The 25,627-nt window shown below is 34.5% G+C and overlaps 1 protein-coding gene across 1 annotated transcript in view; it reads left to right on the top strand.

Annotated features, from left to right (window-relative positions):
- KIF18A (kinesin family member 18A) overlaps positions 1-25,627 on the top strand; it is a 76,906-nt gene that overhangs the window by 16,120 nt on the left and 35,159 nt on the right. The window contains exons 9-12 of the mRNA XM_047071089.1: positions 1,027-1,189; positions 6,214-6,378; positions 10,816-10,937; positions 17,164-17,402. Of these exons, the coding sequence (XP_046927045.1) occupies positions 1,027-1,189; positions 6,214-6,378; positions 10,816-10,937; positions 17,164-17,402 (689 nt within the window). The remainder of the gene's footprint in view (positions 1-1,026; positions 1,190-6,213; positions 6,379-10,815; positions 10,938-17,163; positions 17,403-25,627) is intronic.

Raw genomic sequence — 25,627 nt, 5'->3', positions numbered from 1 at the left:
TCCTCACAAATACATTTAAAATTCTAGCTGAGGAACATTTATTTTTAAATGCATATACTTTGTTACAGTTGTATTTTAAAGGCTTCACAGTTAATTTTTCTTTGAGAGTTTTACCTGTATGTGACTATTTATACTGTTACTGTAGCTCAGACCTACCTGATCTGAGATTTTAAAACATAAATATATACTTATAAAACTAGAATATTGCTGTGACCAATGTTCTGGTGACCCTGGAGGATGCAGATTTGCAGGTTCATTTTAGGCCTTTTATAGTAGTTTCTCAGCTTGAGGCCTTTTATGTGTTTGGAGATGCTGTGAATCAAATTCCCCAACTTTGATTCTCTAAATCTCCATTGCCTTTGGAGGAAAGACACTGGAGTGGCTTTTCTAGGTTTGCCACATTGCAAACTTGGTTGTTTTGGGTCCTGGCAGTGTCAGCTGACTCTTAGCCAGGCTGTAGGGGGTACCTAACCTTATGGTGTGTTTTTGCTGTAACAAATTCTGAAACTAAAAACTGGCTATCTCACTTTCCCTAGGGGGCCATGGAGGCACCATATGATCATGCCACCCACTGCTTATTTCTTTGCAGTGAGCCAACATCAAAACAACACACAGTAATGTGTTGCTTCTGGGGCCTTGTTAATTGGGATAGTACAGGTCCAAATTATCATCCTCTTCCTACAAACAAAATATTTTATTTTTGCTAATAAGCAGCTGGATTACATAGAGTACATGCCTTATATACCTATGACTTATATATAGAGGCCTTATAATACCCATATCTTTTAATAACATGATCTTCCTTGAAAGAGGAAGAATACAGTAAAAATAATTTAATATTCTTTTCCAAACATTTTGTAATTTCATAGGAAACAGTCACTCTAACCTATTTGCTGTTTGTCATTTAGTCTAATTCTGTGAGTGATATATATTCTTTTGCTCATTTATTTCTTTAGATAAACATTGTAACATCTGTCACAAAATTAGTGAGATTCTATAATGTGTTTTAATTTTTGATTTTGGTAGATTTCAAGAAATTCTGAACTGCTTGTTCCAGAATCGAGACGAAATTAGACAAGAATATCTGAAGTTGGAAATGTTACTAAAAGAAAATGAACTTAAATCATTCTATCAACAACAGTGCCATAAGCAAATTGAAATGATGTGTTCTGAAGACAAAGTAGAAAAGGTATTTATTTATAATTAAATTTTAGGCACTGTAAAGACATGGGGACTTCTAGAAATGTGATAGGTAATGTTATTTAATCGCCCATTCACTACAAATACCTGGAAATGTTGGGGGAAATGTATCAAAGATTGTTTCAAATACATAGTTACGTATGCAAGACAGAAAATTAAATTCCTAGGTGTCAGAGAGAAAACGGAAACCAAAAGAACAAAATCTCAGTTGGAACTGTTGCTTCTGTGAGGGTTGTTGGAATGCTTAACATAAACCTACCACACTCAGGAAATGTTGGTATCAAAGGTGAGGCAGTGGGAGCAGTATATCCCAGATGTAGGTGATAATGTACAACTTAGACCAAACTCAGATCTTTTTTTTCCAGGAAAGAATATTTTATCACTAACATTGTTAGAATTTCCATTGCGTGGTACTTGAAAAGGCAGACCATCTTTTACTTGGTTTTATTATTTTATGCAATTGTACACTGCCCTACAACCTCCATATACACAGCCCACTCCCGATACCCTAGCTTTGATGTACACTGCTATTTAGATAAGGGACCGAAGGGAGACCAGGGAGATAGAAATGGCAGACCCCACGTAAAGCTGGGAACCTCAGAAGCCTTCACCGTTCATATTGGTGGTACACCTTGAAGAAACATCTTAATCAGCAAGACAACCACGCCTAGAGTAAGAAAAAGTCTCATGTAAAGATTGTCATTATAAATATACTTTTCAAAGAGTTGAGGTTTGAATTTTTACAATCCATGTGTTTTATTTAGTAAAGCCTTAAAATGAAAAATTAACATAGAAAATGGTATCAGAGCAGCAATAATCTATGGGTAACCGTGCAGAAGCCATACAGAAATAGCCTATTGAAACAGACCCTCAACTCAAATTACTAATGAGAACTCACTGTCCAAATTACAAAACACATGGTGAAACAATCCACCATAAACAAGTCAGCAGACTTAGCAAATAATGACAGGATTCCCAAAAATTCAGACACTAGAGCAATCTGATTTAAAAACTAAAAAAAACTGCTGGGGTACCTGGATGGCTCAGTTGGTTAAGGGTCTGATTTTGGCTCAGGTCATGATCTCATGGTTTGTGGGTTCAAGCCCCACATCCGGCTCTGTGTTGACAGCTCAGAGCCTGGAGCCTGCTTCAGATTCTGTGTCTCCCTCTTTCTGTTCTTACCCCACTCGTGTTCTGTGTCGCTCTCTCAAAAATAAACATTAAAAAAAAAGTTTTTTAATCTGTAAAAATGACTGGGGCGCCTGGGTGGCTCAGTTGGTTGGCTGCCGACTTCAGCTCAGGTCATGATCTCTCGGTCCGTGAGTTCGAGCCCTGCGACGGGCTCTGTGCTGACAGCTCAGAGTCTGGGGCCTCTTTCAGATTCTGTGTCTCCCTCTCTCTGACCCTCCCCTGTTCATGCTCTGTCTCTCCCTGTCTCAAAAATAAATAAAATGTTAAAAAAAAAAAAAAAAAACTACAAAAATGACTAAAGTCGTCAAAGTAGGAATTAATGATAAAGGAATTAAAGGTCAAAAGAACATACATAATACAAAAAGAAAACAAATGAAATGTCCAGAAATTAAAGATTTATTCACTGAAATTTATAAGTTCATTTTATAGGCACAATGCTTTAAATACTTTGCATGCATTAACTCAATTCTCAGAAAACCCTATGGGACATGTTATTATCCTCATAATTAAGATGAGGAAACCAGAGGACAGAGAAGTCATTTTGGGCAAAGTCACACCTCTCATTGGTATCAGACCTATATGGTCTGAACTCAAGCAAGTTGATTCCAGAACCTGTTACCTCTGTCCTTTTCTCTGTGTTAGATACAGCTAAAGATGAATTACTGAACTGGGAGATCTGAGGAGACTATGTCAAATAGAGGATAAAAAATAGCAAATGTAAATAAAATGTTGTTGCATGAAGGACAGACTGAAAAGTCATTCATTCGTCTAATAATTGTTATGAAGGAGGTATATTAGTGCAAAAAGGGGAAAGGATAATATGCCATTTCAGGCTTAGAATTTTCTAGGACTAATAAGATGTCAATAAGATGTATGTTCAAGAAGAATGAGTTCTAAACAGGATAAAAAATAATGTATTCCTAGGTGTATGCCACTCCAAATCACCAAAGAGCAGAAAAATAAACATTTTGATAATTATTCCCCCCCAGTTCTGGTGTTCACTGATGATAAGCTTAATTTATTTTTATTTTATGAAATTAGTTACATAGATAATACATGAGATGATTTGCAAATTACTTATTCAAAAGCTGTCTCTTATAGGGGCTCTTGGGTGGCTGAGTTGGTTAAGAGTCCAGTTTCGGCTCAGGTCATGATCTTGCAGTTCGTGGGTTCAAGCCTGCAATGGGCTCTGTGCTGACATCTCAGAGCCTGGAGCCTGCTTCAGAGTCTGTGTCACCTCTCTCTCTCTGCCCCTCCCCTGCTTGTGCTCTGTCTCTCTCTTTCAAAAATAAATAAACATTAAAATACTAAAAAAAAAAAAACAAAAAAAAAACTCTTATAAATAACTTTTCAGTCCTCTTAGACCTCTACCCCAGATGTGTTTTTCCTGTCCCAGAGTATCAACTCTATATAAAAATTTCACATGTTTTAATGTTGAAAGCCATCAAATTTTAAACAGTGCTTTAAAACACTAGTATTTCAGTTTTTTTTCCAGCCTATGAAATTGTAAAATGTGATATGCTAAGAAACTAATCTTAAAGGATTCATTAGTATATCACTGATGCCAGCTTATCAGTAGCTGTTACACTATCAACATTAGTATTTTTACTTATGAGTATGCATTTATTGTGCCTTATCTTATCAAAAAATGTCTATTTAAAAAATCACTGTTAGATATGATTGACACCAAAAATGTGAGTACTTAGTAAGATGGAGTAGGGGAATGGGTTTGGCTGGGTTTTTTTAATTTTTTTTTCTGTTTTCATCTGTATTCTTCTGCTTAATTGCCTTTTTTTCAACCCACTTACCTTTTATGATTTCTTACTTTTGGTCATTTCAATCTACATGTTCCAGTTCTTATAGGTATTTTCATGAGACTAGGTAAACAATGGAGATAAAACCTCTTAAGTGTATCAGTTTGGGTTAAATTATTGAAAAACATAGGAAGGCATCTATAGAGATTGAGTTGTTTTTGTTTTGATTTTTACACACTAAAGTGTCAAACGATAGTTTTACTAAACTGCTTGCTAAGGCAAGAAATTTTATATCTGTGTTGGACCCTCTCCAAAAGTGGTTTATTATCAGAAGTGCTAAAAGAATCTCATAACATTGATTCAGGCAGAAATGGTTCCAGAGTATAGACTCTGAGATTAGAATTAAAGTGAAGCTCTTGGGTAATTTTATGACCATATAAAGATAATCTGCAAATTATTTTTAGCAAAATAACGAGTTTATTTACCACATTAGCAGTCCTTTTGCACAAAGCAGTAGTAACACCTAAATTTTAGAATTATATGTTTGTTCTCACTCAAAAAGTTTTGTGGTATTCTGGGGGTTTGTTAATAAAGTGTATAAAGTTCTTTTTAAACCTTAACAGGAAGCATTTACTTTAATGTCAGGGTTTAACATGCATATTTAGAATTTATTCTCAGTTATTTGCTATTTATTTCAGAACAGTAGGTCATTATGAGTACCCTGATGGAAAATGTCCCCATAGGGAACCATCATAGAGGATACATTTGATGGACATTAGAAGTAAAAACTCAAAAGCATACTTTTTGGGGTTTTGAGTTAGGAACTTTTTGGTATTAAATTATTGGCTGCCATGAGAGCCTCAGAGCATTTCCTGCCCTGGTTTCTAAGAGTTCCTACAACATTTATAAATGTTAAAGCCAAGTAAAGATAATCTGATTTAACTGCCTTCCTCCAGGCAGCTACAATACTTTTATGTTCATTTTCAGATGAGGTGATAAAGAACCACTGAGATTAACTTGCCTAAGTTTTCATACCTGCTGAATACAGCAGAAGAAAGTCAAGAAGCTACATATCCTACCTTCTGTTAAGGTAGTGGCTCTAAACTTTTCAGGTCTCAGGACCCCTTCCTATTTAAAAAAAAAAAAAAAAATTTATTTAGGACCTAAAAGAGCTTTTGTTCATATGAATTCCATCTACCAGTATTCCTATATTAAAAATTCAAATTGAGACTCATAAAAATCTATTTAGTATCAGTTAATTTTAAAACCATTAGCTCATTGCATGACAACGTAACTAACACTTTAATGAAAACTAGTGAGTTATATTTTCTAAAACAAACCAAAAGAGATAGTGAAAAGAATGACACTGTTTCACATTTTTGCAAATTTCTTTAATGCCTGGCTTTCCTCAAAAGTTTCACTACATCTTTTGTGAAAGATAGCAAGAAAGAAGAAGTTAGCTTTTAAAGAGAGCCAAAAGGCCAGATTTGTGCCTACATAAAACATCAAAACTATTCAGAATATCCATTATGAGTCCTGAACCAATCATCAGGTAAGATCAGATATTTATAAGCACTGTGATATAAGCTTTATTTTCTATTACTTGCACCAGCCTATCTAAAAGCGTTGTGGGCAAAATCAGAGCAGAGTTATTTCTTCACATCTTTCATGTTGGAGGAAAGGCAAGGTGGGACTTGTGTCTGCTTTGATTTTGAGTAAAATCGTGGGAATTATCAGACCTTGTACGAACTTTTCATATGCAACACTTAATGGAATGTATTTTAGCACACACACACAAAAAGTTATAGTCTTCAATTTGGCCAGTGAAATTCTTAAAGCCATAAACTCTCAACATGTAATTTTATAAAAATGAGTCACAACTCAATTTCCTATTTTCCTGCAAGCAGTAGTATTGTGGAGATTTCAAAGGGGAAGTAGCTTTAAATATAAAAGTATAGTCTAAATAGATTACAATGGCAAACTTACAAGAAAATTTACTACTTTGCTAATATCACATACATCAAATATCATAAAAATTAGTCTGGCTATTAAATACATTATTTTTCAGGCCACTTGCCGACGAGATCATAGACTTGCAATGTTGAAAACTCGTCGCTGCTACCTAGAGAAGAAAAGGGAAGAGGAATTGAAGCAATTTGATGAGAATACTAATTGGCTCCATCGTGTAAAATCCGAAATGGAGCTCTTAGGTCAAAATGGCCATATTCCAAAGGTAAGATGTGTTTATGTGTTCAGATTCACTTTGTAAAAACTGAGTTCTTTAAACCCATTGTCTTTGTCATGGAGTAAATATCTTTCATAAGACAACTATTGCTCCATCTCTCTGAGATTTGATTCTTTTTACCATTTATATTTGAATATACCATCTGCCTTGCTAATTACCCATTAAATTTGCCTTTTCTGTACTTTGAGAAGAGTAAGGTTACTTTTAAGTGACGACTCTTAAGCGATCGCTTCCTTTTATGAGGTAGCTCTTAAGTTAGAATGAAGTAATCAAACTACTTGAGGATTCATCATATAGGTAATTTGTTTTAATGCTTGATGTTTTGTGGAAAAATAGTTTTAAATGTAGTCACCCTTACTTGCATTATGGCTAATGAAAGCTGATTTGAAAGCTGTGTGTTTGTGTACGAAAGTGAAGATATTCCACCTAGAATGGCAAAGGATTACAAAAAGTAGTGATGGGTAATGGTTAATGGCTGAATCAGATAAGAATTCTGTTCATCCACATGGTTACAGAAATGTGACTTTACTGCCTTTACCAGTTAGGGCTGTATTTTGTTCCTTTCACAATAAGTCTTGGGAATATGTAGTTCATTCCCAATATAGCACCTCTAAAATGTCATCATTCTACTTTTCATTTCATAGTTGCCATGTCATCATTTCATCTTTAGCCTCAAGTTCACACTTAGGCCAAGAAGAAGAAGAGAGAAAGAAACGGGGGAGAGCAGAAGCTTTTCCAGAAACTCTTAACAGACATCTTATTGGCTAGAATTGTCACATGACTGTCCCTAGATATAAGGGAATATGGAAAGGTGACTGTTCTTGCTGGACACATTATCACCCTGAACAAAATTAGAGTTTTCTTAATAAGAAGAGGGAAATGAATATATAATAAGCGACAAGTAGATGCCTACTACAAAGAAACTAATTTTGATCCAAGTACCTAATACTTTAAAAGAACAAATTCTTTACGCTCTTTTTTTTTTTTTAAGGAGGAGTATCTACAGCCTTTACTTTGGTGGTGCTTTTCTGAAATTCACTACTATGTATTAGCAAATTGGTATCTAGTCCTAGAACTTTGAAATTTCTAAAAAAACACTAGACTGATTATCAATACAGATAAAATAAAGCTCAGTATATTCAGTAACAAACGAATCCAAGTTGTAATGGTTAATATTCAAAGGTAATTTTAAAAGATAGTACCCAGTACACCATGATTAGGGAAATGAATTCTCTGGTTGTCTAGCAATAGCTATCAGGGGCCATCCTTTTAGCATTACAGCTCAGACTGGAGAGGGAGAAGATTAGAGGGAGCAGTCAGTGATGACAGTCAAGGTAGTGAAAGGAGCAGTGAGTAACAAACAGCAGATACCCTGTTTCCTAAAAAGAAAACCAAAGACAAGTAGAGACTGAGCAATTGTTTAGTGTGGAGATTTGTGGAGGGTCAGCCAACAACTTGATCTACACTTCAGTTATTCTAGAAGTCTTCAAAGTATCTTGCTGAAAGCATGCCACTGGATTAATTCAGTAGATTAGGTATTAAGTGTAATACAAAGCATAATTTAATATTTTATAATATAATTTAATTGATAAAGCACTTTGGAATATTCCCTATAGAGAAAGAATGTAAATACTGGGGAAAGGTTAGACTTCAGAGTTGGAGTGGTTAGTCATTCTGTTATTCAGTAGTTGTGTTGAATACCCCCTCTAACACTGTTGTATGATTTTGGATAAGTTGTTTAATTTTGTTGTCTTAATTTCCTGTCTTCAAAATACATTTAAATGAGATGCTATATGCAGAGGCCTAGCACCACCTAACACATAGTAGATGGTTGACAAATATATAGTATTCTCAGCATCTATAACATACGTGTCAGTAGCCAAAGAAAAGTGTCAGCTGCATTACAAAATACATTTTCTATTCTTCCTCCAGAACAGTGATTCTGACCTTTTTGGGTAATAGATGCCTTTGAGAATCTGATCAAAAAGCTATACAGATCTTCTCCCAGAGATTAGGGAGGTCACATTCATATAATGTCACTTTTTTTTTTTAGTCATTTTTCTATTTATCAGTATCTACTTTAGAAGCAAACTAAGGGACACTTTTTTTTTTTTAATTTTTTTTTCAACGTTTATTTATTTTTGGGACAGAGAGAGACAGAGCATGAACGGGGGAGGGGCAGAGAGAGAGGGAGACACAGAATCGGAAACAGGCTCCAGGCTCTGAGCCATCAGCCCAGAGCCTGACGCGGGGCTCGAACTCAAGGACCGCGAGATCGTGACCTGGCTGAAGTCGGACGCTTAACCGACTGCGCCACCCAGGCGCCCCAAGGGACACTTTTTTTAATGCTGTATTCATATTAAGATGAGAGAATAGACATTTACATAACAAGAGGAGTAAGCAAAAAGAGACAGTGATTAATCAATAAACTGTACTAGAGATTATTTAGGTTTAGAAAAGGTAGCTTCTAAAATTCCACGTAGGTCTAAGGCATCTAAAGCTGTAAGGGCTCATCATAGAATGCAGCAGCCTCTGTCAGAGCACCTACCAGAGCACCCAAGCCAGGTGCTGAGTGACAGGTTTTCTGAGAAAACAGCTGAGAGTCCTGGGCACATAAGTGTTTCTCATTCACAGCACAAGAGCCTCTTCTCTTGGAAAGGCAGCAGGTGTTGAATGTTTAGAGTAGTTTTTGGTTTTGTTTCACTTATTTGTAAGTTTTACTTATTCATTAGATACCATGTATCTCTAATATGGTCTTGTTTTCAAAATGATCATTGTCAAAATGACTTTAGGTTAGAGTTAAAATTTTTGCACTTGTTTATCTATTTATTTGTTTACTTGTTTTAAAATAGCTAATTTTGAGAAAAGATTCACATTGTAAACTTGGCTTTCCAAAGACAACAAGCTAGCCAAGGCCCATTGTTGACTAATATAATTATACATTCAAGCCTTGTCTTTTTAAGAGATAAGTAATTCAAGAAGATAAAAGAATAAAATTATTGGAGGAAATATTTAAAGAAGGGTTTTGTTTTGTTTTTTTTAAGAGAAAGGATGGAATATTTGGCAAATACGTTCAGACCATCAGGATTATTGAATTTTCTAACTGGAAAAGACTATAGAGATCATCTAGTCAAGCTCTTAAATTGTAGTCAAGTAAAGTGATCTCCATAAATACTATATTTTTGGCTTAAGGTAGCACTTTTGTCCTAGCTGAAACCATCTCTAAGACAACTTGACTCATAGGCCAGTGCTCTAACCATATTATCCTGATTCCCTAGGGAGGATTTTCTCTAAAATGCATGCTATATTTCTTGAAATATAAATCATGTAAAGAAACAACCCCCAAGTTTACTCTGTCTCAGATATATTAAGTGACATTATTTCCAGTCATAGTGCCTACCACTGGCATGGGAAGTTTTGAAAAAAAGAAAAAGAAAAAAACAGTTTTAAGCTTTTAGATAATCTGGTCAAATGCAGGTTAGGAAGGAATATTGAAAAGTTAAAATGGATTATGGAAATTGTCTCCAGGAGGAAGTTTCCAAGCTTAGCTTCCCTGCTTATCGGATTGCTGTCTTGGCCCCTCAAATGTCCAAAAGATTTCATTTCCTTTCATCGTATTGAGTAAAATTTTCCCAGTTAAGGATTCTGAGAATGCTATTGGACTATCCCATTCACTCTTTCATATGACCACTTAGCTGACATTTTCCTACTGAGGGTATTAGGCTTAAGGAAAGAAGAATGACATTGGGTGATAGGTTGGAGAACACTTGTACCTAAGCACATGAAGTTTAGGAAAATGGGCAGCTACAAAAGACTTTTCATACTTTTGCTCTAGGATGAAGCTTACACCAGATTGAGTGAGTGAAGGCAAGAAATTTTTATTACATGCAACTTCAGACACTGGACACTAGGTCTGTAACACTAAAATAGTTTGACACACCCCCCTCCTGGTTCTGAACCTAACATTCTAGTATAGATAGTGAAACTATAAACAAACAAATAGGTAAATGAAATAATTACTGATAAGTGCTCTGGCAGAGACTATTGGTAGTAGAGTGTCCATCTTTAAATATAATGCTCAGAGAAAGCTTCCCTGAAGAAGTGACATTTAAGTAAAAACTGGTCATATTCATGTATTTTCACAGCATTATCAGCAAATTGGATAGACCAAGAAACTGCCACCAGAATAAAATTTGTTCTGAGTTCCTAACACTTAGTTTCTGAGAAACTTGAAACTTATCTTGCTTGTAAGTTATAGAACTCCTATACCAATATGTTTATTTGTCAAATTGTTTCTAAACATTATCATTTTATATATAAAAAATTAAAATTATTAACACCAATATAAAATAAGTTTTATTAAAATTTATTTAATTTCAACATTCTTAAAGGAATCTGAAGTGTAGTTTGCATTGTTTTCCCCAGGAGCTCAGTAAAGATCTTCATTGTCACCATTTGCACCTTCAGAACAAAGACTTGAAAGCACAAATTAAACATATGATGGATCTAGCTTGTCTTCAAGAACAGCAACACAGGCAAACTGAGGCGTAAGTGCATGGATTTACCTATTCTACAAATTTTAACATTGTGGACCTAAGGAACCTGAAACAGAAGTTGTTTTCCAGAAAATTGAGTTTTATTAGGTATAGGATACATTATTTTTTAGTGTCTGCCAGCATCAGAAAGTATGCAGAGTTAGAAAACATTGATAAAGTATAAAATAGGTACTTCTTCTCCAACTAATATTGTTAGTGCTTTATAATAAAGTTTTGAAGGCATTTTTCTATAAAACTTAATTATTAGAAGCAATTACTATTAATACCAAATCAATTTTTAAGGAGGCAGTTTTTAAGTATTCATAATTCCAGAATGATTTTTCTGTCATTAAAATGAAATTACTAAAAATGTATATTTTTTAACATCAGTTGTCCCAGTTTTTATGTGATGCTATAGTAGCTCTTTCATGCTCTACTAGCTTAGTAGTAACATCTTTTGAAACATAATATTTAAAAAGTATAAGTCTTTATTTTTGTTATATGTCAGTCACCTCTGTAGGTGTCACTTTCATGCTCTGTAGAAAAGAAATTTATTTCTCTAAGGGCTTTCCACCAGTCTACAATTCTGCAGTTCTAGTATTCTTGCCTATCTAGCAATTAATTTTCCATACGTCTCATGTAAGGGAAATCATATTAGGATAGTTACTTTAAAAAGAAGAAAAAGGAGGGGTGCCTGGGTGGCTCAGTCAGTTGAGCAACCAACTTTGGCTCAGGTCATGATCTCACAGTTTGTGAGTTCAAGCCCCGTGTCAGGCTCTGTGCTGACAGCTCAGAGCCTGGAGCCTGCTTCAGATTCTGTGTCTCCCTCTCTCTCTCTTTCTCTGTCCCTCCCCCACTCATGCTCTGTCTCTCTGTGTCTCAGAAATAAATAAACATTTAAAAAAAAATTAAAAAAAAGAAGAAAAAGGAAAGGAAGAACTTTAGGGAGATATTCTTCTGTGGATAAAAGTTCAACCTAATGTCCTCATACTTTCTATATCTCTGTCTAGAACAGACAATGAAAATTCTATTACTAGCAGTCAAACCACCTACAAGAGTTAAAGTTATCAAAGAAACCCATTAATTTATTTTACCCATACTGTATTTATTATATAAGACATATATACATTTTAAGGTAAATTTTTGTTTCAAAATGGGCAAAAAGATTCTGACTAACTCTCCAATTTAGTAAATTGGTGAGCCAAAACATTACAAGCAGAGGTAACACAGCATAGTAGAAAGAGTATGAGTTTTAGAGTTAGTCTTGAATTCTGTTTTATATTAGCAGTATAAACTTGCATAAATTATTTAACCTCACTAAGCCTTAGTTTTCTTTTATGTTAATAGATCATAATACTTTCCTTAAAAGATTTTGAAAGGATTTAAATGACATTAAAATAAAAAGGAGGTGAACTGTCTTATTCTGACCTTGTGTAGTAGTGGAGGCAAAAAAACTGATTTAATACACATTCAAAGTGCTGAAAGAAAAAAATTTCCAACCAAGAAAACCCTAACCACTAACAAATTATCATTCAGAACTAAAGGGGAAAGATAAAGAATTTTCCAGAGAGGCAAAAGCTAAAGGAGTCCATTACCATAAAACTGGTGTTATGAAAAACATTAAAGAGACTTCTTTAGGCTGAAAAGAAAGAATGCTAATTAGTAATAAGAATACATGAAGGTATAAATCTCACTGGTAAAAGGAAATATATAGTAAAGGTAGGGAGTTAATTACTTAAAAAGCTGGTATGAAAGTTAAAAGAAAAACTAACTGTAATAATTAATGGATATATAAGATGAAAAGACATAAAATGTGTCATCAAAAACATAAAACTTGGATTATTAATTATATATTATATATATTATTATAGGTTCTATGTAGAATCTAAAAAACAAAACAAAAAAAGTCCTAGACAGAGCAATTAGACATTAAAAAGAAAGAATAGGAGTCCAGATTGGAAAGCAAGAACCGAAATTGTCACTATTTGCAGATGACATGATACTATATATAGAAGACTCTAATGACCACCAAAAACTGCTACAACTAATAAATGAATTTAGTAAAGTTGCGTGATACAAAACCAATATACAGAAATCTGTTGGGTTTCTGCATACTAATAACAAACTATCAGAGAAATTAAGGAAACAATCCAATTGACAATTGCATAAAAAGAATAAAATACCTAAGAATAAATTTAGCCAAGGAGGTGAAAGACCTGTACACTGAAAACTGTTAAGATACTGATGAAAGAAATTGAAGAAGACAGAAATAAATTTAAGATATTCTGTGCTCATGGATTGGAAGAATTAATGTTGTTCAAATATCCATACCATCCAAAGCAATCTATGGATTGAATACAATCTCAATCAAAATTCCAATGGCATTTTTGACAGAAATAGAACAAAAATTCTAAAATTTGTATAGTGTTACAGAAGATCCCAAATAGCCAAAGCAATCTCAAGAAAGAAGAACAAAGTTATCACACTTCCTGTCTGATTTATTTCCTTCAAACTATATTACAAAACTGTAGCAATCAAAGCAGTATGGTATTGGTTTCAAAACAAGCATGTAGTATACTGTATGTTGACTAACTAGAATTTAAATTTAAAAAAAAAAGAAACTGCTCTGTGTATTAAAAAAAAAAAAATGTAGATTAATAGAACTGAGTAGAGAGCCCAGAAAATAAACCCACAGATATAAGGTCAATTAATTTATGACAGAGGAGCCAAGAGTATACAGTAGGGCGATATGCAAAAGAATAAAACTGGACCACTGTCTTACACTATACATAAAAATTAACTCAAAATGGTTTAAAGACTTCAACATAAGGCCTGAAAACATAAAACTCCTAGAAGAAAATGTAGGTAGTAAGCTCCTTACCACCACATAGGTGGTAAGAGATGATATTTTGGATTTGACACCAAAAGCAGAAGAAACAAAAGCAAAAATAAGTGAAATTACATCAGACTTAAAAACTTCTACATACCAAAGGAAACCAACAACAAAGTGAAAAGGCAACCTTCCGAATGAGAAAAAATATTTGCAAATCATATATCTGATAAAAGGTTCATGCCCAAAATACATGCAGAACTTATACAATTCAATAACAGAGAGAGAGAGAGACAATCTGATTTAAAAATGGGCAGAAGATCTAAATAGACATTTTTCCAAAGAAGACATATAGATAGTGAACAGGTACATAAGAAGGTGCTCAGTATCACTAACCAGGATAATGCAAATCAAAACCATAATCAGATATCACCTTATACTTATTAGAATGGCTCTTACCAGAAAGACAAGAAATAACAAGTGTTTCCAAGTATGAAGACAATAAGGAATCCTTGTGTATTATTGATGGGAATTGGTGTAGCCACAATAGAAAACAGTATGGAGGTTCTTCAAAAGTTAAAAATGGAACTACTGGGGCACCTGGATGGCTAAGTTGGTTAAGTGTCCAACTCTTGAATATGGGCTTAGGTCATGATCTCACAGTCATGACATTGAGTCCCATGGGCATGAAGTCTGCTTAAGAATCTCTGTCTCTCTGCACAGTCCTGCTCATGCTTGCACACTCTCTGCTCTCTCTCAGTCTTTCTTTAAAAAAAACAATAAAACTACCATATGATCAACCAATTCCACTTCTCAGTATTTATACAAAGAAAATGAAACACTAACACAGAAAGATATATGCACCCCATGTTCATTGCAGCATTATTTATAATAGCTAAGATATGTAAACAACCTAAGTGACTATCACTGGATGAAAGTTTAAAGAAAAAGTGGTGTATGTTTATGTGTATAATATATCTATACACACACAATGGAATATTATTCAATCATAAGAAAATAATGAAATCTTGCCATTGGTGACAGCATGGATGTACCTTGAAGGCATTATACTAAATGAAATAAATCAGTGAAAGAGAAATAACAAATGATCTCACTCCTATGTGGAATCTTAAAAAAAAAAAAAAAAAATTCATCAATACAGAGAACAGATTGATGGTTGCCAGAGGCCAGGGTTGGGGAGTAAGCAAAATAGGTGAAGTGAGTCAAAAGATACAAATTTACCATCATAAATAAATCATGAAACAAAATGTACAACATGGCGACCATAGTTAGTAAAACTGTATTGCACATCCAAGTTGCTCAGAGAATAGATCTTAAAAAAGTTCTCATTGCAAGAAAAAAAACTTACATGTGGTAATGAAAATTAACTAGATTTATTGTGGTGATCATTTGCAATATAAATAAATATTAAATCAAAAAATATAAATGAATGAATGCATAAATACATTCAAACAAACAAATATAAGTACATATGTATGTCATGGGTCCCTAAGACCACCTCCTTGTTTGATGATTTACTACGATAGCTCACAGAACCCATCATATAGTTGTACTCATAGTTATGATTTATTATAGCAAGAGCATGCAAAACAAAATCAGCAAGAGGAAAAGGCAAATGGGGCAAAGTCCAAAGGAAACCATATGCAAGTTTTCAAGTGTCTTCTTCCACTTGGACCCACACAGGATGTGCTTAAGTCCTCCAGCAAAAAGTTGTGAATACATTTTAAATGTTGTCTAAACTTTGGGATCTCATTAGACAATTAGTGTACTTGGGTTTTTACTGGGAGTTGGTTACAAAGGCACCTTCTACCTAGCCTGTACCAAAATTCCAGACTTTCCAGGAGGAAAGTAGTTGTTCAGCATAAACCATATTGCTTATACAAATAGTTTAAGTACAGTGAGCCACTCTTATCAGTTCTGAAAATGAGAACACTCTCAAAATTCAAGTATTAAGATGTCAACCAAGGGCCAACCTTGCCAGCAAGCCTTTTTTTTTTTTTTTTTTTAGTGTTTATTTTTTAGAGAGAGACAGAGTGGGAGCAGGGGAGGGGCAGAGAGAGATGGAGACACAGAATCCAAAGCAGGCTCCAGGCTCCAAGCTCTCAGCACAGAGCCTGATGCAGGGCTTGAACCCATGAACCACAAGATCATGCATGACCTGAGCTGAAGTTGGACGCTTAACCAACTGAGCCACCCAGGTGCCCCAACTAGCAAGACTTTTTAAGAATAGCAACCTCTGGCTGGCTGTGTTATGTGTTCTCTGCACAGCACCTCATTAGTATAGGTGCTCAATAAATACTGTTTCTTTTAGTGACTTTATACTTAATGACTTTTCCGTATAGTTGTTGCCTACGTGATTTAAATGGAGTACTCTCTACCCTCCCCAAAAGGGGCAGTGTCACAATTTATGTGTACTACTTTCTAAATATTTAAGTCTCTGAGGTAAAAGCGCAGTTATTTCCTTGATTGTTAAAATCAATGCCTATCCTTTTTCCACTGCCCTACCATACTTCAAATAATCCTATTCTGCCGGATGTTATGAGTCAACTGAGTCAACCAGGTCTGAAGCATTTCAAGGTCATTCGAGTTGTTTGACATCTTCCTTGATATAAAAATTAGGAACCATTAATTGAGTGTATAAATTTATAACTGTTTAGCTGTGGTATTTCTTCAGTGAGCACTTACATGGAGGTCTAATACATAAAAAGATACATTCAGTACTGCTCTGATTGATAGCATTAGGCAAGATTTTGAATCAGAGCCAAGAATCCAGTGCCCCTTTGATTCCCTTTAGCTACCATCCTTGTCCACAACTCTTCTACTTGGAACCCCTCTGAATGGCTTTGAAAGCCATTGCTTTAACTCATAAAGAGCTATCTTGGAGGAAATTTGACTCTGTGGTTCCTTCAAAATACTATATACCTGAAACGGATCTCATCATTTAACAGTGCATTTTTTCATTTTAATTCCATGGTACTTAGTATGAGTAATAATAGTATCTTTGTTTTATAAATCACATAATGCTTTGTAGAAACCTTTTATATGTATTTAACTCACTTAGTTTTGACAGTAGTCTCCTGTTGTAATGACTGTCTAGTTGTACCCCAAGTCATTGAGAAGAAACCTCAGTTCGTGTATTACCCAAGATCACCTTGGAATTGAAAACTAGCCAAGTCTACAGCCTGGTGCTTGTAATTCCCATCCAGGATTCTTTCCACTCTTTACTTAATGTAGTGAGAATATGTTGAGGTATTTTATTGAAATATCTAAATGAAAACATATACAAGATATTATTTAATGATGTGCTAATACTTAGGATATTATGTAGAACTGTAATAGTGTATTTAAAATTCAATATTTATCTCTCTTGTCACCTTTTTTATATAGAGTATTGAATGCTTTGCTTCCAGTCCTAAGAAAACAGTATTGTGCATTAAAAGAAGCTGGCCTTTCAAATGCTGCTTTTGAGTCTGACTTCAAAGAAATTGAACATTTGGTAGAGAGAAAGAAAGTGGTGGTTTGGGCTGACCAAACTAATGAGCATACTTTAAAGCAAAATGACCTAACAGGGGTTTCTGTTCTTATGACCTTTCCACAACTTGGACCACCAGATCAATCTCCTTGTTGTAAGTACAGCTTTTCTTTTATTAGGTAAATTATAAGGTTATTTCTAAAGAGTAGCCTCCTTTATATATTGATCTCCAGAACAGTTAATTTTTTAATAGGTTTGGCTATTTTGTGAGAATTAATGGGAAAATTAGCTTCACAATCATTTCATTAACCAGTACCTTTTAAAGGTTTAAGAGCCAAGTATGCTTGATGTTCTAAATAACTCTAGCAATAAAACCTTTAAGTTATTTTACCTATTTTTGATGGAATAATTGTACTTCCACCCTTCTTTAAAAGTTAACCTCATTTAAATATGAAGATGATAATTAAGAATATTATATTCTGTAATACATAATAATCTGTTCTTAAGATCAACTAACAGCATAGAATAAACTATATTTTATTGCCATATATCACTTGTTATCAAAGTGTGTTTAGGACATTTTAATTGCAAAACAAACATATAATGTTTAAAATAAATTCAGGCAATACAGAATTACATGTACAAGTAGAATGGCCTCTTCAACTTTCCCCAGAACCCAATCTTGTATCCTGTCTCAGAAATAAATACATTTAACAGTTTGATTGTCTTTATAGTGTGTGTGAATGTGTGCATCCATGTGTGTATGTGAATGTGTAATATTTGTAGTACATAGTCTAACTCTAGCTTTTTGTTAAGTTTCATATGAATCCTAGCACATAATATATATTGATCTACAACTTTTTTTTATTTGTCTAGTTTATTATGAACATATTTAGGGTCTATGCTTAAAGAATTTACCTTGTTTTTTTTTTTTTTAACAATTGTGAGAATTCAGAGAATAGATGTACTATAATTTATTTAACCGTTGATCTATTGGTGAACAGTGCATCAGAAAACATGCTTGTATATTCACATTTGTGCATATGTACCAGATTCCTAGAGACTGATTTGTTGGAATATAGGACAAGTAATTTTTTAAAAAATTAATCTGTCAAACTCCAAAATTTTCTCTATGCCAAATGTATATGAGATACCTCTCTCATTCTTATCCCAAAATAATAGCAACCCTAAACTGGTCTGTATTCTTTTTAAATTTGCAGCTCTCAGACTTTACCTCCAAACTTTTCTGTCTTTCTGGAAGTTTGGATCTTCCCAAGGCCCTATTCTACTTTTCTTTGTTTCCAATGCTGGTACTAAGAGGTCTCCATTTTGTTTAGAGAGTTTTAATTTACTGTACAACATCGCAGTCAATCCATTGATCAGTTAATCTGATTATCATTGGTAATTACCTTGTAGTCTCTCCCCATTCTTTTTTTCTGAGTTTACAGATTTGGGAAAAGCGTTTCTCATATATACAATAGTGGGGTCCCAATTTTCCTTGTAGCTTTTCTGTTGATCTGATCCACGTGATTTCCAACTTCCAAAAATTACCCAGTTTCTGATGTTGGCAGCTGTTTCTTTTTTCTATTGCTGATGCTGTGTCAATGGATTTTAAGAGGAAGATGAGGCAAATCTCTGTAGATTTGTGTATTTGATTTTATTTCTTTTAGTATGATCTCTTCTTGTCAAAACGGTCAGTCAAATATTTATTTTGTAGCTTTTTCCTTTTAGGTGTTTGTTTACTTTTTCGCTGTGGGTTTTATTTTCTATTTAATTGTTTTTATCTTTACTTTTATTATTTCTTTCCATCTACTTTTACTCGGTTTATACTGCTGTTTTTATTTCTGACTGATAAAGATGGATATTTGTTCATTAACTTTCACCTGACTTTTCTAATTTATGCATTAATGTCCATAGGTTTCCCTCTAAACACAGCTTTAACTTCATTTCACAAGTTTTGATACATAATATTCTAGATTATTATTCATTCAAAATATTTTCTGATTTCTGTTGTAATTTCTTCTTTTACCTATGGAGCATTTTTTTCCTCACTTTTTATTTAAAATTGCACTTTCAGATTGAGCAAATTTCCATTTGTGTTCAGGCTTGGAGAAGCAATTAAAATGAGGATATACTTTTTTTTTTTTTTAATGTTTTATTTACTTTTAAGGCAGAGAGAGAGCATGAGTGGGGATGGGAAAGAGAGAGGGGGAGACACAGAATCTGAAGCAGGCTCCAGTCTCTGCGCTGTGAGCACAGAGCCCGACGTGGGGCTTGAACTCAGGAACTGTGAGACCATGACCTGAGCCGAAGTTGGACACTTAACCAACCGAGCCACCCAGGCGCCCCGAGAATCATACTTTTTTAAGTGCCATATAGGCATCCGATATATATTTCACAAAACTGGTAGATTAGTTTTAATATTTTTTAGTTTTTATTCTCTAAAAAGCTATAGCATATTCCATCCAATTTTTTTATTTTTAGCTTAATTGAATTGTATTCAGAGAAAATACTTAATATGATTTTAATCCTTTGAAGATTATACAGACTTGCCTTATGCCCAACATATAGTTAGCTGGTATAAGTGTTTCAAGTATGCTTATAAAGAATGTGTATTTTGTAGTCATTTATTGCCAGTCTGTTAGGTCAAATTTGCTGTGTTCTTCAAATTTTACTTTTATAGACTTTTTTTTTAATTCACATTCTATCATATACTGAGGAAACCTATTAAAAATTCCCTTTATTACATTGGATTTTTCTATTTTGCATCAGTTTTCTTTCACCACACTAACAAATCAACACAAATATGTCAACCTAAAATAACACTGATTTATTATTTCCGAGTTCTGTAGATCAGAATTATGGCAGGCTCAACTGGTAACTCCACTTAGAGTTTGAGAAGGCCAAATCAAGGTGTAAGCCAGCTGGATCTCTTTCCTGGATGTTCTGAGGAGAGAATGTGCTTCTAGTCTCATTCTGGTTGTTAGCAGAATTCAATTCTATGCAACTGTAGGACTGAGGTCCCTGTTCTCTTGGTGCTGTTGGCCAGGGGTCATTCTCCAATTTTAGAGCTCACCCATATTCCCTGGCACGTTGCCCTCTTCATCATTTCATTTCCTAGCCAAGAAAGGCAGGACACTTCATTCTCATGCTTCGAATCTCTCTCACCTTCCCTTCTGCTTCATCTCTCCTGCCTATAGTTAAAGGGAAGTCTCTGCTTTTAAGGGTTCATATGGTTCTATTGGGCCTGCTAGGTAATCTAGGATAATCTCCCTGGTTTAAATTCCATAACTTCAATTACATCTGTAAAATCCCTTTTACCATGTAATGTAACATATTCACAGGTTCCAGGAGCTAGGGATGGACATCTTTTAGGAGATATTTCTCCTTGTAGTTCTGTCAATTTTTGGTTTTTATACATTGAGATTTTATTATTAAATCTATATATTTCAGAATTCTTACATCTTCCTTTTTTACAAAATGTACTTACTCATGTGCTTATTCTTTTTTTTTTAATATGAAATTTATTGTCAAATTGGTTTCCATACGACACCCAGTGCTCATCCCAAAAGGTGCCCTCCTCAATACCCATCACCCACTCTCCCCACCCTCCCACCCCCCATCAACCCTCAGTTTGTTCTCAGTTTTTAAAGTCTCTTATGCTCTGGCTCTCTCCCTCTCTAATCTCTTTTTTTTTTCTTCCACTCCCCCATGGACTTCTGTTAAGTTTCTCAGCATCCACATAAGAGTGAAACCATATGGTATCTGTCTTTCTCTGTATGACTTATTTCACTTAGCATCACACTCTCCAGTTCCATCGACGTTGCTACAAATGGCCATATTTCATTCTTTCTCATTGCCAAGTAGTATTCCATTGTGTATACAAACCACAATTTCTTTATCCATTCATCAGTTGATGGACATTTAGGCTCTTTCCACAATTTGGCTATTGTTGAAAGTGTTGCTATAAACGTTGGGGTACAAGTGCCCCTAGGCATCAGCACTCCTGTATCCCTTGGGTAAATTCCTAGCAGTGCTATTGCTGGGTCATAGGGTAGATTTATTTTTAATTTTCTGAGGAACCTCCACACTGTTTTCCAGAGCGGCTGCACCAGTTTGCATTCCCACCAACAGTGCAAGAGGGTCCCCGTTTCTCCACATCCTCTCCAGCATCTTTAGTCTCCTGATTTGTTCATTTTAGCCACTCTGACTGGCGTGAGGTGATATCTGAGTATGGTTTTGATTTGTATTTCCCTGATGAGGAGCGACGTTGAGCATCTTTTCATGTGTCTGTTGCCCATGTGGATGTCTTCTTTGGAGAAGTATCTATTCATGTTTTCTGCCCATTTCTTCACTGGATTATTTGTTTTTCGTGTGTGTAGTGTGGTGAGCTCTTTATAGATTTTGGATACTAGCCCTTTGTCCGATATGTCATTTGCAAATATCTTTTCCCATTCCGTTGGTTGCCTTTTAGTTTTGTTGATTGTTTCCTTCGCTGTGCAGAAGCTTTTCATCTTCATGAGGTCCCAATAGTTCATTTTTGCTTTTAATTCTCTTGCCTTTGGGGATGTGTCAAGTAAGAAATTGCAGTGGCTGAGGTCAGAGAGGTCTTTTCCTTCTTTCTCCTCTAGGGTTTTGATGGTTTCCTGTCTCACATTCAGGCCCTTTATCCATTTTGAGTTTATTTTTGTGAATGGTGTGAGAAAGTCATCTAGTTTCATCCTTCTGCATATTGCTGTCCAGTTCTCCCAGCACCATTTGTTAAAGAGACTGTCTTTTTCCCATTGGATATTCTTTCCTGCTTTGTCAAAGATTAGTTGGCCATACTTTTGTGGGTCTAGTTCTGGGATTTCTATTCTATTCCATTTGTCTATATGTCTGTTTTTGTGCCAATACCATGCTGTCTTGATGATTACAGCTTTGTAGTAGAAGCTGAAGTCTAGGATTGTGATGCCTCCCGCTTTGGTCTTCTTCAAAATTATTTTGGCTATTCGGGGCCTTTTGTGGTTCCATACAAATTTTAGGATTGCTTGTTCTAGCTTCAAGAAGAATGCTGGTGCAATTTTGATTGGGATTGCATTGAATGTGTAGATAGCTTTGGGTAGTATTGACATTTTGACAATATTTATTCTCCAATCCATGAGCACAGAATGTTTTTCCATTTCTTTATATCTTCTTCATTTTCCTTCATAAGCTTTCTATAGTTTTCAGCATACAGATCTTTTACATCTTGGTTAGTTTTATTCCTAGGTATTTTATGCTTCTTGGTGCAATTGTGAATGGGATCAGTTTCTTTATTTGTCTTTCTGTTGTTTCATTATTAGTGTATAAGAATGCAACTGATTTCTGTACATTGATTTTGTATCCTACGACTTTGCTGAATTTGTGTATCAGTTTTGGCAGACTTTTGGTGGAGTCTGTCGGATTTTCCATGTATAATATCATGTCATCTGCAAAAAGTGATGGCTTAACTTCACCTTTGCCAATTTTGATACCTTTAATTTCCTTTTGTTGTCTGATTGCTGATGCTAGAACTTCCAACACTGTGTTAAACAACAGCGGTGAGAGTGGACATCCCTGTCGTGTTCCTGATCTCAGGGAGAAAGTTCTATTCTTAACCCTAAGTTTACTATTAATATAGCTGTCCGACTTTTCTTTTGCTTCATGTCTTCATGGTTCATCTTTTTTCTGATTCTTTCACTTTAAATCAAACATGTGTCTTATAAACAGCATGTAATTGGGTTTTTCTCTTTTTATATATAATTCTTTTTTTTTTTTTAAGTTTATTTTGAGAGAAAGAGAGAGACTGTGAGCAGGGGAGGGGCAGAGAGAGGGGGAGGCAGAGAATCCCAAGCAGCCTTCACACTGTAAGCACAGAGCCCGATGCAGTGCTTAAACTCACAGTCTCTGAAAGTATGACCTAAGCCAAGATTAAGAGTTGGACACTTATCCCATTGAGCCACCCAGGCATCTCTGGGTTTTGCTTTGTTGTTCTGTTTATTAGTCTTTATCTTTTAAACTATTCATTCCTTTTCTACTTGATGAATGTATTGATATTTGGTTTTAAACCTGCCATCTTTCTAGGACTAGGACTAGGACTAGAAACTAGGACACGTTTCTAGTTGTCCTGCTTATTCCAAATTCTTTTTCTTTTGAACTTTGCTTTAAAATGATAGAGTGATATTTAATATTCCATTTTTTTACCTCTCAGCTTGGAAACTATATACTCTTTTTATATTCTTTTAGTAGTTACCCTTGAGTAACATTATGTATCCTTGCTTTATCAAAGTCTGTTTATCAAAGTAATTATGTTACATTCACCCTCAAACAGTGCTAGAAACCTAAAAAATTCTTTACCTGGGTAAACTCCTCTCCTGACATACCATTGTTATGATGCATTTTATTTTTCTATATATAATATACCCATAAAATGTGGTTTTTTTATTGTCTAAGTAATCAGTATTCACATTTACTCTTTTTATTCTTCTATATTTTCTCAGCATCTCTGCATCTCCATCCAATAAATTTTTTCTTTCATCCAAAGAATCTTTTGTATTTCCTTTACAGTGGATGTGCTAATGATGAATTTTCTTAGTTTTTATATGTCTGAAGCTGTATTTATTTTACTTTCTTTCTTAAAGACTATTTTGCTGGGTACAGAATTCCAGTTTGGTATTCTTTCTTTTCTTAGCAGTTTAAAGATATCATTTCATTATCTTCTGTTTTTTTTTTTTTTCTTGTTGTTGTTAAAGTCAGCTGTCATTTCTTCCTTGAATATAATCAGAATTCTGATCTCCTAAAATATTTTCTCTTTGTTTTTGGGTCTTAGTAGTTTTGCTCTATTATTCCTATATGATTTTATTTTTACTTCTCTATGTAGTTTCATAGAACTTTCAAATTTTGTGTCTGGATTATCTTACATTAGTTCTCCTTGCCTTATATGTGCCTTTTTTTTTTTTTTTTTTTGTCTCTGGAAATTTCTTTTCACATATTCTATAGTTTACTTCTCTTTGCAGCTGTGTCAAATGGTTCCTAAATCCATCAGGTTCTTAATTTGAGTTGTATTTCAGTTCTAGAATTTCTATTTGATTCTTTTTTATAAACTCCATTTGTTGACTAAAATTCTCACTGAACACAATGGGTGTAATTACTTTAAAGTCTGTGTCTGAGAATTTCAGGTCTGGAACCCTCTGGGTCTGTTTCTGTTATCTCTTTCTTCTGGTTCTCTTTCACGTGGTCTCATTTCCTTGAAGACATGCTGAGTTTTGTGCATTGGGCATGTATTTGCAGAATTGTTTACAGAAATACTTTAAGACTTCTCATAGTAATGTCTTCCTTCAGAGAGGATTTACATTTGTTTCTTCTAGGCCCCTGATGGCATTAACAATCCAAAATCACTGTAGTCCAGTTTTAAGGACTGGGATAATTTGAAACTACACAGAAACTTCTGCTAGGGTCTGCCTACCCCCTGATTTACCCTCAAGAGCATAAGCTGTTTAGAGTTCTAACTCAAAGCAAGGAGGGTTTAGGAAGAACTTTGCCCTAACTTCAAGCACCAGCACCCCAGTTCTACCAAGTTCTCAACATTACTAAGTTTTTCTGCCACCTCCTTCAGGATCAGCAAAAAATCTCAAGGGGAAAATAGCTGTAAATGCAGAGATTAGCTTCCAGAGGTTCCCAACTTTCTCTTGATACTTACCTGTAATTCTTCACAATCTTGTTAGCTCTTCTGTGCATTCAACCATATGTTTTTTATATTTTGTCCAGAATTTTTTATTGCCTTCAGTAGAGAGATTGGTCTGGATTACCTAGCTCTCTATTATTAAGTTCCCTATGTTAATATTTTTACATTAAAATGAGTGGGAATTTGGAGATACATATTTATATCCTCTTTTTCTTTTAATAAAGTACTATCGTCATTAGAACTAACCTAGTTGAGATCTTAGGAAAGAAAACTTAAGATTTTTTTCAGATTCTCTTGTACCTTTTGGGCCTTGGGGTTTTTTGGGGGGGGTTTTTGGGTTTTTTTTTTTTTTGGTTTTTTTTTTTTTCTTATATAATGTACTCAAGATGTTGGAGAGGAAATAGTGTTTTAACACCAAGATTGAGAAATACTGACCACCTGATGGTCATTATTACTTATTTAAAAATCCATATTTCACTTACAGTGTAATTGCATAGACTATACTTGTCAGCAGTAAAACACAACATTTATTTGGCTCATAATACCTTTTCATAACATTTTTAAAAGGAAAAACTGTTGAAGTCATGTTACATTTTATAAACATGTATTTCCTTTTGAAAGTGTATCAGAAGATGAGTTTTGTTTTTATTATGTTTTGTTCTTGGTTTGTTGTTTAATATTTTGTTCACATGATT

Source organism: Lynx rufus, unplaced genomic scaffold (assembly GCF_022079265.1).
Source record: "Lynx rufus isolate CCGP_SWC_20201006 ecotype Redwood Valley unplaced genomic scaffold, mLynRuf1.p SCAF_9, whole genome shotgun sequence".
NCBI classification, from domain to species: Eukaryota; Metazoa; Chordata; class Mammalia; order Carnivora; family Felidae; genus Lynx; species Lynx rufus.
The sequence above is the reverse complement of the archived record's forward strand: the minus strand, read 5'-3'. Positions and strand labels throughout refer to the sequence as shown.